The 14,363-nt window shown below is 31.7% G+C and overlaps 1 protein-coding gene across 1 annotated transcript; it reads left to right on the top strand.

The window, feature by feature from the left end:
* Positions 1 to 8,303: 8,303 nt before the first annotated feature.
* On the top strand, positions 8,304 to 10,912 carry LOC136272767 (uncharacterized). The gene is made up of 2 exons (XM_066075311.1): positions 8,304 to 9,396; positions 9,560 to 10,912. Exons 1-2 carry the CDS (start codon positions 8,488 to 8,490, stop codon positions 9,575 to 9,577), a joined length of 927 nt encoding a protein of 308 aa, XP_065931383.1. The 5' UTR covers positions 8,304 to 8,487; the 3' UTR covers positions 9,578 to 10,912.
* The last annotated feature ends 3,451 nt before the right edge of the window (positions 10,913 to 14,363 follow it).

The raw sequence follows: 14,363 nt of genomic DNA, 5'->3' as shown, positions 1-14,363 counted from the left end.
GCCTTTTCCCCCTAGCCATCTTTCCCCCCGGAAAAATGGCTATGTAGCAGTTTTTCCCCCCGGAAAAATGGCTATATAGCAGTTTTTCCCCACGGAAAGCTGACTATATAGTGGGTTTTCCCCGTTATATAGCCAGATTACCCCCACGAAAAGACTTCTATATAGTGGAATTTAATTCCCCCCTTTTTTACATTCCGGTCATGTTTGTGGCAATAATTTGCAATAACTGATATGACATGAATTTCTCATAATAAAAGGATAATTATGGCATTTATCAACACATAGAATAAAATATATGGTTATTTCACCTCTGATATGAATAAAGGCACGCGCCTTCATAACATTACTGTGTCATCACCATTTATTTCACCTTTTGTTACACCTTTATGGAACACCTTTTACATGGATTTCGGAATACCTCGAATCTTTCTCATCTAATCGATGCTTATCTACAGGTATGACTTCGACGTTATGACATAAACATTTTTCACAGAACACGTCAAAATACATATGAGTGAAATTACGCCGGTTTGGAACTTTAATTTTCCCATGCATTATCATCTATGTGTAAGCTCCTCCAAAGAAACTAACCGACCAATCTTGTCTTAATTTTGTGGAGAAAGGGAATAAGAAGTGGAAATAAACGTACTGCTCCCTTGGTCCAAAAGGCTACTAATTTTAAATTAATACCGTTAAATATAATCATATATTTCTACTCAGTTTAAATATCAAACGAGAGACAGAGCGCAATGATATGTCGCGAAATTGAAATGTTTTACTTTTTTTTAAATGAAATGGCTTCACAACCAGAACGAAATCGGTAACTTTGCTGGTTACTTTGGAAAATGTAAAACGGAGCCTGAACTACCCGTATGCATATAATATCATTCACTGCATGCTAATTTTTCTGCTTTTTATTTTGCAACGTGATTTATAAATACACAATGTTGAAAACGATGCATTATAAAACAAGATACATGTATACGATTCACTCACCGAAAATGTAATCATATTATTTATTTCAAATATTTTTTTGCAATAAAGATTTACTTGTGTGCCATATTGTTTCCTCGAACAATGAAACAAGGGTAATTAGAAAAAAAAACTCACAAATTTTTTTTAAGAGCTGACTTATTTTGTTTTAGATAAAAGCTTGTTCTTCTAATCAATTGGCAAAAAAAAGTTGCAAACATGTGCGCTTTTGTTTATTTTTTATTTGATAAAGAAATATATGAGTGAGTGTGTATACTTAAAATATGTTTTTACTTTTAAATGACCGAAAAATATGATGATGTGATCTCTAGTTTTTGAGATATGGGACCCCAAAAACACACTATTCATTATAATTGGATTTCAAACATCGGGCTCTGAAACATTAAGGGCCCCTACCCTGGGGGATTAAATTTTCAGGTCATCAACTAGTGGTATACCACTACCACTGTGAAAATATGGTTTAGTGGTCATCTCTAGAATTTGAGATTCGGGCCCACACTTATAGAACACTATTCAATCAATATACCGGTAATTGGCCCCGGGGATTTAAACATCGGGCCCTGAAACATCGAGGGTTCCTACCCAGAGGGTTGAAATTTTCAGTCATCTACAAGTGGTAAACTACTGCCACTGTGAAAATATGGCGATGTAGTCATTTCTAGTTATATGCACTATATTCATTATAATTGGATTTTAAACATCGAGCTCTGAAACATTGGAAACAAAATTTCTCTAAAACAGAGGTTTAGCCTGAATAAAATTTGTACAAACAGACAAAAGGACTAATAAATTTAATTAAAAAATTCTCACAACAGTTTTCACTTACAAATTCTCATCACAGAATTATGCATATAAGTGTATATCTTGTAAAACCAAGTACTTTTATCAATTAAATTACCTTAATTATAAGTTCTATGATTAATTCCATTAAATACATGTTCAATTTTTAGCATTGTCTATAAAAAATAATAAAACGGCAAAACAAAACTTAACCTGTACAGATGAATGCAGATATATGCAACTTAGAAGTGAAGGAACATTGATTTTAATTTTCACTGGGTTTCCATATTTATCTTTTATAAAATATGAACCAAAAACGTGAGGGAGAAACCCTACGCTGGGGGAAAAGCTACTATATAGTAGCTTTTCCCCCCCGGGGGGGGGGGGGAGACTACTATATAGTAGGTTTTCCGGGGGAAAAAGCTATTATGGGGGAAAAACTGCTATACAACACCGGTCCTGTTAGCATTCCGTGCGGTATAGTTTATGCATTTCGTTGTGATGTAGACACAAATTTTCAGGTCTTTCGCACTCCTGCATAAATAATTGATCAGTATGATATATTTTAACACTTATATACCTGGAAATATGATAAAAACTTACAAATAGACATTAATATTGACACAGAACATAGAAATGTATCAATTATATAAAATTTCAGGTCATTTGAAATTTTCAGGTCAATTCAAATTTTCAGGTCTTTCATATTTCTGTGTGAATAACTGGTCATTATGATATTTTTTAAACAAAATTATACCTGGAAATATGATTTAAACCCCCACAAGTAATTTTATTTGATAAAAATCTTAGAAAAGTATCATTTATATAAAATTTCAGGTCTTTCAGGTCATTAGTATTTCAGGTCTTTAGTACGTCCCATGTGGTTTTGATATCTGTATCTCATTCAATCTGTTAACTTTATGTCTTATTTATCTATTAACGATGAGGGTGTTTATGATTCAAGGGTCTGCATTTGTTATGTAAATATAACATTATACGATTGAGAGTATGAGAGAGAGATAGACTCAGAGAGAGAGAGAGAGAGTGTGTAATTACAGTGTAACGTTACATGTAATTGTTATTGATTGCCTTGCTTCCATGAACCATTTATATATTTCAATAATGCCACATTGCACTAGAAATATTGCTGACAAAGATGTTGAGAGAGATCATGGAGAGAGAGAGACTGAGAGAGAGAGAGAGAGAGTATGAAAAGCCATAACAAATTTTATAGAACTTTATATGTCATTACCCACTTAATGAGTTGTTATAGCTGTTATCATGGTAATGTTTTGACCATGTCTCAGATACTGCATGTGCCCATAAAAAGGTGTAATCTAGGACACACCCTTTTTTGATAGTGACAGCATTTAGCTGTAATGATAGCTAGTGTATCTTTTTTCTTCTAATCTACAGATTTACCTGCGGCTTCCAGATGATCTGAAGATCGGGAATATAGAAAATATTGTCAATTTGATATTGCTAATGACCCAGTCATGTCTGCTGAAGCCCAGAAGGTACTTCTTTGTCATGTAATAAACTTACAACTTGTCTTCCATATGTAGATATTCTTGGTTTAAGCTGATTGAAAGCCAAGCAAGGTCATCTAAATAGCTACAGCAAAACTCGGTTATAACAAAGTCACTGGGACCTAAGAAATTACTTCGTTATATCCATAATTCGTATAACCGTATAAGAAATCCCAAATCCAAGATAACTTTGCTATATCCGTGAATTCGCAATATCCGTGTTTAATGTACTAAACAAGTTTTAATGTACAATGTCTTGTGTAAAAGGGAAAGGTTTATATGGGCATCTTGTTGCAAATCTGCTTGATTATCTGTATTTTAAGGGGTGGGAACCTCTGAAAGGAATACCAGGAGTTTGAAAATATTATAAACTTTAAGAGATGTGTTTTACACTCTCTGAGAAAATGGGATTTGCAGAAATCCCATGAATTTCTTATGCTGGAAATATGTTTTTCAGATTAGTTTTTGTTATTGACGCAATCATATTTTGGTGTACATAGATTGTGATAGTTGAAACTCATACAGACAATCATATGTTACATAAGTGTTACATAAGTGTTTATGACTTTGATCTTTGTTCAATATATTTAATATCTTTCTGTCCACTGGATATCTAATATCTTTGAAGTTACACCATTTAAGTTATACACATTCATTACATTTATCATGTGTGTGCAGAATTGATTGAGCCAGGTTTCCTGATGTTGTCATATAAGTGATACATTGTACATCGTCGGATACCCACGGGTGATCGCGTCTTTTACTTATAAGTAAAAGACGCGATCACCCGTGGGTATCCGACGATGTACATTGTACTGCTTTAAAAAGTATATATCACTTGTGACTTACTGGTATATTAGTACATATTTCATTTGTAAAATCATTTGACAAATTTAAAGTGTTTTGTAGTACTGAAATGTTTTTATGGCTTTTAAAATTACTGAAAGTACATGCACATGATGCAACTATCTTTTGACGCTGTATATAACAAAAAGAAACTGTCAGCTGGGTTTAAAATTAGTGGCAAAATGATATAATACATGTATGTACAATATAAGAAAAGATTACATTGTTAGTAATTGCACATTCCATAAATAACTTCATTGAATATATACATGTAATTATTTGATAAGTGCACAATGTTTGCAAAAATTACATGTAATTCTCTTAACACTTTATGTTTTTTTCTATTTTAGCTTCCAGACCATGACATTAATGAATATTTCTTGAATGGAATGCATGAGGATTAGAATGGGACCTTATTCTGCCTTTTTACCAACTCACACCATCTTTTCAAGATTTATGGAGCCAACCACAGAAGAATTTGTTCTATACACATCATTCATAACATTCATATTTATGTTGCATAACTTTAAATGTTACTGGATGAATTGTGTTCACATAATGAATACCAGCAAACTTTTTATCGAGTGCACTTTATTTGTATTTTTCCTACCCATCCATCTAACATATGTTTTTATATAACATATTCATATACATGTAACATTTTTGGAAACAGCTATTTTTTTTAAATTGGAATTTAGCCTTACTATTTTATACAACTTTTTTTTAAAAGGGACTTGGACACGATTTTAGATCAAAATTTTGTTTTGAATTTCTTTATGCATAAAATGATTTACTTGCACATTTTGAATAATTGACCATAATTTGAATGTTAGAAGTCAAGTTATAAGAGAGATACAGGGGTAAGAATTTATTGTTATGTACCGTAAACAAAGCTCGAGTCTTATGTTTGTTTACAAATAATATAAAGTATGAAATTACCACTTCTTTGAGAAAATGATTCATAGAAAAGAAAGTAAACTGATTCGATGTGATCATAAATGATATTATTAATAGAAAAAAGCAACATTTGAATTAAACTTACACCAATAAAACACATATGTAAATAATAAAAAGACTCACGCTTTGTTTATAAAACAAAGAATATTTAATTCTTTATCTTTCTTTTAACTCAGTATTTGACTTTCAAATTTTGACAAAGCATTAAAAATACCCATATCAACCATTCTAAATATTGAAAATGGAAATATAAAATTTTGAATTTTAAGCTCAAATCGTGTCCAAGTCCCTTTAATATACTCTTTTGTATACAAACAGAACAAAAATACTTAGTTACAATGGGAAATGGACATAATATATATAAAAGTGTCTGATAAAAGTATAGGTCTTGTTCATGAACAGAAGAAATTGACAGAAAAATATTCAGTTTTAGCCATGAAATACAAATATTAATATTTTTTAAGAATATTATTTAATCTAAATAAGTTATAAAAGTTTTTTTTCCTTTATTCCAATGTTTGGAAACAAATCCAATATATAATTAAAATTGCTGTACAGTATATCCTATTGATTCCTATAATATATCACTTTAGTTTCTTGAACAGCATGTTTTTTAATTTTTTTTTTTTAAAATGATGTATACAACGTCATTAATTTATTTTCATTATATTCAACTAGATACAAATAGGCCTTCTGCAACCTTTTCATTGTTTAAATGGTATGGAGTTTTAATTACCTTTCATATGAAAAATGACATCTAAATCTTAAATTGCTGTACATCATATCCTATCCATCTAATGTATCACTTTATTTATGTTGAACTTCGTGTCTATTAGTATTATGATTTTTTTTAGAATGATATATGCAATTTCATTAATTTATTTTTCATTTTAAGAAAATTCATTTTAAAAAGATCTCTTACAACCTGTGTATTTTTTTTTCAGTTTACATAACACAGTGTATTAATTGAATGTAGTTGTGTAGATTTATACATGTACCTACAAGCATTATACATTTAATATTCACCAGGTACATGTACCAGCCTACTATATTTGATAAATAAATGTACTTCTTTCATGCCTTTTTCATGCCCTTTACTCAGTGTTATATGTATTGTTTATAATTAAAATACTTTGAAAACTTTTCTCAATTTATTTATTTTAATAAGATTAAGAAACGGACGTTAATGCACGTTTTCAAGAGTTGTCTCTCTTGGGGACAATAATGAATGCTCCCAGGGTTCATGACCCTGAATATTGAGTAGGCTGTGAGGTGTGATTTGTCTAGCCCTGCTTATACATTCTTAAATACTTGATGAGGATTACAGTATATCTTTCCAAATTATAAGGCATGAAAAAAGATCTGCACATTGTCTATTTAAGTTTCACCTGATAAGTTAATCTATATAATGGAAAATGCACACGATATAATGTAAAAAAGACCTCATATATATGGCACGCCAAATTCACAAAAATGAGCTCATCATAGTTTCACAGTCGATAAACTATGTTTAACGGTTTTAAACTTTACGGACAGAAAACTATAGTTAACGACGATAATCTATATTTTACATCGGTAAACCATAGTTAACGCGATAAACTATGTTTCAGAAGTGAAAAACTATAATTAAAACTGAAAACAACCATTTTCGATTGCAAAACATAGTTTATCTGATAAATATAGTTTCACGATTGTGAAACTATGATTAACAACTCTAAACTATAGTTAACGAATGTAAATTATAGTTTACAGATGTGAATCTATATCTATCAGCAAAATCTATCGTTAACGTTATTTTCAGACAGATAAACTTAGATTATCATTCGTAAACTATATAGTTTACAACCGTTAAATATGTTTTTGCAGATGAAAACCATAGTTAACAGATCGTTAATTATAGTTAAAGAATCGTTAACTATAGTTTACGGTTCGTAAACTATAGTTAACAATAAACTATTGTTAACTGTAGTTTAACGTCCGTAAACTACAGTGAACAGTCGGTAAACATAGTTTATCATCTGTGAAACTATATTTAACGCCGTTAATCTATATTTCATATCTGTAAACCATAGTTAACGCGATCATCTATGTTTCAGAAGTGTAAAACTATAATTAACACTGAAAACAACCATTTGCGATTGCAAAACATAGTTTATCTTATATATATAGTTTCACGATTGTGAAACTATGATTAACAACTCTAAATTATATAATAGTTAACGAATGTAAATTATATATAGTTTACAGATGTGAATCTATATTTATCAGCAAAATTTATTGTAAACGTTTTTTACAGATAGATAAACTATGATTATCAATCGTAAACTATAGTTTACATTCGTGAAATATAGTTTCACAGATGTAAACTACAGTTAACGAATCGTTAACTATAGTTTCGGATCCGTAAACTATTGTTAACAGCAGATACACCTAGTTTATCGACTGTGACACTATGTTTAGCACATTTTTGTAAATTTGGCGTGCCATACTATTGTCAACCGACGCGACGCGGAGGTTGACAATGGTTTTCGAGGGGTGTCAATTTCAACCGTTATCCTCACAAACAGGCACTATTTATTTTGTTATACTGAATGTCTTAATTTTTAAGAAAATTTAAGGCTTTTATATAGGAATAACGTGAATTCTACAGCGAACCGTACGCGCATAATTTTCGCGCATGTAACAATTTTTAATGTTACCCGTTGCTAAGTGCGTTGCTAACGCTGAGGGTAATAGAACGGATTATGAACTGCGTCTTAACCATTCAGATTTCAGTATTTAACATGAAAGTATAACAAATATAATGAATATACTACCAAATATAATGAGGAGAACACTGCGTATAATTTTAAATCCTCATATAAGACAGTCCCGGCGTTCCATAAAAACATATATTCCTTTATTATTTATGCAGTAAAATAGTATTTAAAACTAATTAAAATTATGTTTATGATTTTTATAGGGTACGTTCTCTCTTGGAGAAAACGTACCCTAACGTACGTTCTCTCTTGGAGAAAACGTACCCTAGGAATTGGGTACGTTTTCTCCAGGGTAAGTTTTCTCTTAGGTACGATTTCTCCTGATACCACACGTATACCTACTCAACCCGTTTTAGAGAAGTGTACTAACATAACCTTCTCATGGATTTTACCAGGGGACAAGTGCCCACTCAAGCTTAACGAAAATAAAGTGCAAATTGAGGAAGTGAAACGGCTATAAAATGTCTAAATATATAATTACAGGAAGATGTGCTGATTATAGAATGGTTAATTGATATCATATTGTATTGGACATTAATTAAATATGTTATATACATAAGTGCTTTTACAAATACGAAACTATTTTCTCTGTTTACACACATTTAAATTTTTTTCTAATAGTAATGGCTAACCAAGAATTCGATCTGTTTATTGCATACAGTTCTGCAAACACACAGCCAGCCAAAAAGATAATGGAAGACCTGGAAGAAAGGTTTAAGATCAAATGCTGCTTTGCCGATAGGGACTTTCTTCCAGGAACTGAAATCGCAGTCAATATTTCTTTTGCGATTGAGAAATCAGACAAAGTGTTAATGTTGATCAGTCCTGACTTCGTTGAAAGTGGTTGGTGTTGGTTTGAACAACAAGAAGCGTTCCGGAAATACGCCCTTGACAAGAGACATTGCATTATTCCTGTTATGTTGGAAACTGTCGACGAAATGCCAAAACTGTTACGAAACATAACTTATGTGGATTTTCAAAAGGAAGATGATCCAGTAAAAAGGATATACAAAGCATGTATTCACCACACCGTTCAGGAAGAGGCGTGTCAAGATGAAAACAAAGAAAATTCAGGTTTATGCGTTCCACACTGGGGTGTTTCTCGTCATTTCTACGACTACAATGATGATTTTGTGGAGGCAAAGGAGCGCATAGAGTTCTTGGAAGAAGAAACTGATTTAAAGATATTACAGAAATACTTTGATGACGCAGCTGAAAAAAGTGATTTTGATCTATTTCAAAGCATATTGGAGAACAAGCACATGAAACTGAACCCCAATAATGTTTTCAAAGTTTGTGTGCATGTTGCTGGGAACAGATTAACTCATGAGCTTATTGATACAATATTTCAAAACATAGACAAGGGGTTTTCTTACAGACACTTTAAGAATGCATATCTTGTTGCCTGCTTAAAAGGACCTCCATATTTGGTCTCTAAATTTGATGAGCTGGGGTGCAAGAACCTGATAGATGCCTCATTTGTTGAAAGCTTGATCCCCGGAAGTCCCTTCTGTGCCACTGAGAAAAATGAAGTAATTGACAGCATTCTTAATGAAACAGGCTGGAGCGACCAGGATTTGCTGTCTTTCTTGCAAACAGCAATTCAGTCAAGAAAACCAGCAATCATTAAAGATTTGCTCAATCTCATATCCAAGATTCCATTCCAAATATTTTCCCTGTTGATTTTCGTTTCAGATGAACAGACTTGTATAGAGGTTCTTCACAGAGAAAAGTATCGAGGCCAGGCAGATTTGCAAGTTGCCTTATTGAGATCTTGTATGATGAAGATGACGGCCTTAACAAGAGAAATATTAAAGCAAGGAATTATCTTAGAACCAAATATTTTCAATAAAATGGATTTCAGTGTGGAAGAAGTCGGAATTTTTATTGAAGAATACCCATGGAGTTTAGAAGAATTGATGGAAATTAACAATTTATTAACTAAACCCCAGTTCAAGAGATTGGTCAAATCTGAAATTCAAAAGAAAACTTTATCCAGCAGAAATACAACATTACTATACCAACGTTGAAAATACGATATTTAAGGTTAAAAAAATTAAAAAAAAAAAAACTTCGAAAAAAGTCGGTATGAAGTCTTGTATTCTGAGAAATACTGACCAAAATCCAACTTTTTTAATATTTGTAATAAATAATGATAAGTAATAAAGGTCACTACATTCTCTTCCTGAAATAAAGGTTTTTGATTGTATCTTTTATGTCTTTGACACAAGATACATGTACATGACATAATTTTATATAATATATAAAGATAAATTTTAAACCATTATCCAGTAACAATGTATTTTATTTTATTTTTTTTTAGAACAGATTTTTTTTTATATAAGTATTTCAGCTTACTTGACAAGCTGACATATATTTGTACTATAAAAACATAACAAGATCAAAAGCAAGCAGTGCTCTATAGTTATCGTTGAACACAATAACAACAAAAGTTACTCATTTGATAGGTCTTATGATTATTTTGGGTAAAACTGCAATACTAAAACTTGGAAAAGGAGAATGCACAATGGCTCTTTACAATATCATCTTTTTCTTTATAATAAATTTGTGATCATAACTTAATTGTTAATACATGTAGTTATTTCAAACAACATTGAAAGTTATATTTCAGCAGGCTGCAGCTCACCCAAAAGCTCTAAATATGAACTCGAGAAAGACTGATAATTAGATTATATCTATCAATGGCAAAGCACATACAAACAAAACTGCACACAGTATTATACTGCATTTCATCCTAGTATAGTACATGTACATACATTTTATTTAATTTACTAGTGGATATTTGTATACCCCCAATATCTATCTAAATATACCACCATGGACCAATTAAATAAATAAATTTGCATTTAATGATTACAATTTATAAACAGTTAACATCATTGTTCATTGTGAACGCCATTGCAGATTGTGTATGTACATGTTTTTTTTTACATCGAATAGTCAATGTAAATGTGAAATATATAGTCATGTAGATAATTAACGGGTATATGAGACATCATGAACCAGCATTAAATGTATTCCATTTTTTTTTAAAAAAATTAGTAGTTTAAGTGCTAGCATTTGAAAACATTTAAACACAGCACCTCTTGAATAAAAGAAGAATGTATTAATATACAGTTCAATGTACTGTATGGATGGACACATTTTAAGCCTGAGCAAAGTCAGTATTGCTATAATAACAACACCATCAACCAAGAGGCAGTTTCAAACATCATTAACACAATTTAACTTGCATGTTCATAAAACTCTAAACCGTTTTAGAAAACAGACTTAAAATTGCACAATAAAACTAATTGAAGGGCTATCAATAAATTCAAAACAGATTAATTAATACATCTACTTAAAGCACATTTTATATTTTGACAGAAAATGTTCATTGGAAACCCTATAACTTTTAAAATTAAAAAACTGCAAGTTGCATTTATTAGGAAGAAATTAAAATGCATATGATTAAAAATAGATAAACCTTTAAGAATCCTAATCAATTTCATAATTTTGTAAATGTAAAGACACTCCCTCCTCCAAAATTCCACTAATAAAATGTATGTGATAAGAAGAAGTAGACATTTCAAGCAAAATACGGTATATTCTACAACATATATGTTCTAAATTCAAGTGGCACACTAGCTCTTATGCAACAGAAGAAATATTGTATTGTTATTGAATTGCAGAGGTAAGAGTCCACATGGACTTTTGGTGTTATTCACCATTTAGAATCATAATGTCTCAGTAATAAATAACTACAGTGTATGTACACAGTTTTGTCCATGGTAAATGAGAGTTGAGCATTTAATTCTGGCCATTATGTCAAATACACATGCTTCCAGAGAAGACTGAAATGAAAACTTCTTTAGATTTTGTTGAGATCTTATTATTATCACCACAGTCTGGTGTGATTGTAATGCCTTGAGCCAATAGTCAATAGAAAATGTTGCACGTCAACTGTATTTTGTTGATTATAAAAAAAATCATCAAAAACCTAAAATGAACCTTAGCAGTTTACATGTTGACGAGGTGCACCCATTCTTGGGGGCTTCTCCAGATGGTCTTATAAGTTGCAAATGTTGTGGGGAGGGTTTACTTGAAATAAAATGTTCTTACATGTTTCAAAATAAAACTCCACAAGAGGCATGCACTGACCATCACTATCATGTATACTTAGATCAAAACAATTCAGTTAGATTAAAGGAGAGTTCTTCCTGGTACACTCAGATACAGGGTCAAATGGGGGTTTGTAAAAAACCATGGTGCAATTTTATTTTGTATACAAAAAAGGGCATTGCTGTTGACAGAATATATTTTGATAACCAACTGTATGAAAAAATAGTTAATGCCTCAAAGAAGTTTTATGAGAAGTACATTGTAAATGCTGTAATAAACACAAATTGAAAAAATTCTACAATGACTTCTATTCATTATTCATTTCTTAACTAGTGGCATTTGTAAATTGCACAGAAAAGCACACACTTTCAACATTTGGTAAGACAATGATTTCAAGGTCAATGGCATAGTATTGCTTAAAATGTGAAAATTTTTCAACCTTTCAATGGCACGCTCAACATGAATTCTTAAGCCTGCTATGCTTCTGGTCTTGATTATATCACTCCGATATAATCTCCTACCCTTTCCTCAGTTACATTTTTTATTAAATGGAGGTATGATGAGTTTAGCTCTCTTCTCTAGTAATAAATCTCGTATCAAAAAACCCCGATCAGCCATAATTTCATGACCTGGTTTAACAAAGTCAAGAAACCCACTGAACTTAGTAATATATCTATCAGAAGTATTTCCTCCCAATAAATTTGACAGAAAAATAATGGCACCTTAGTAATGGCATTATTCCAATAAGAGCTTTGTATGTATTGTAATGCTTATATAACTACTAAAAGTTCTGGACTGTGCAGTTGGGGATCTGGGTTTCTGTATAAAAACTCGATCAGTACAGTCAATGATGCAAACAGTGTTAGGATATGTGCACTTAAATGACTTTGGTAAAAAAAAATTAATAACTGGTGTAGAAGGCCAGATCAACAATGGTGTAAAAACATGGTACATCAGATTTATCCAAGTTGTAAATATCTGGGATACCCTGCATTGGATACTCCAAAAATATCAGCTAAAGTGAAAGTAAAAATGGCTAGACGGAGACGAACCAACGTTACGATAAACTCTTCAAACTTGGAAAGCTTTCTTGCAGGTCCGCTCTTCTTCAGTTGAGTATTTTGCTGATAATTAGGCTTCTCAGCACTACCCTGGCTCCTCCAGTACTTCAGGTTAGGTGAGGCTTCATCCAAGACACCTAAGTTAAATAAGCATGGTGTAAAGAATGAAACACGCTTATACAATGTATATAGTTATATTGACTTGTTCAAATCAATACAATTTAAAAGTAATTCCAAGTTAACAACATGACCCCTAGCTAATATATATATATGTTTATCTCTTTACTCATAAATTCAATATGGATATTAGCTTTATTAAGGTCTTCCGTTTCCAACGGAAGACCTTATTGTTATTGCTTTGTTTCTTTTTCCCTATTATTATTCTTGGGTTTTTTTCTTACGCATTTTTGTGCAGGCGATTTCTCGGAGATGGCTCAATCGATTTTCATGAAACTTTCAGTTCCGATAGATATTTATTTGAACTAAATACATATTTTTCCGTTCTTGAGATAATGACGTTTTAGCGATTTTCAGAGGGTCGGCTTGTCCAGGGATCTCTTCCTAAACGGTAAAAGATATTAAGTTCAAACTTTCAGAGATTGTAGACAAGAGATTGTAGATGTGCTATTTGGCATTCATATTTGTCATGCTCAAACGGCGTTAAAGCTCGCCTGGTCCCGAAAATTGAGAATAAAAAAATTAATTTTTCATGGTTTTCTTAGTTTATCTCTTTTCTGAAAAATATTTTGTTAACACATGTAATGCAAAAAAAGTTTATATTTACAAGACCTTTCATTTGATATCAAGAAAAAGGGGCTGGTCCTAAAAATTAGAGGACCAAAGGGCCATAAAGTCTTTCATCTGTAGCCCGTTACTGAGGGATATTTTGTGAACAGCTATAGAAGCAAATATGTTTATTTTACAGTTATATATCCAAACAATGTAATGATTTTATCATGTGTTACGTAATTAGGGGTTTTTAGGGGCCAAAAGTCCAGAATTTTGATCACATATATCTCAGAGAGGAAAAATATTATGAAATGCAGTATAGAAGAAAAGATGCTCAGAATGATGTATTAAATTATATGCAATTTTCAAAATTTCGTTAAACGGCCCCTATAAGGAGTTAAGGGATCGGCCCCTAAAATGTTCTTTCCCATATATCTCAAGAACGGTAACGAATTTCTAAACAGTTGTTGAACAAAATGGGTTGGGATTTAAATGATTTTTAATTTGATATCAAGAAAAAGGGGCTGACCCCTCAAATTAGGGGACCAAAGGGATCTAGAGTCTTTTATCTGTAGCCCTTTACTGAG

Source organism: Magallana gigas, chromosome 2, assembly GCF_963853765.1.
Source record: "Magallana gigas chromosome 2, xbMagGiga1.1, whole genome shotgun sequence".
In the NCBI taxonomy this organism is placed as follows: Eukaryota; Metazoa; Mollusca; class Bivalvia; order Ostreida; family Ostreidae; genus Magallana; species Magallana gigas.
This window is presented reverse-complemented; position numbering and strand designations above follow the sequence as displayed.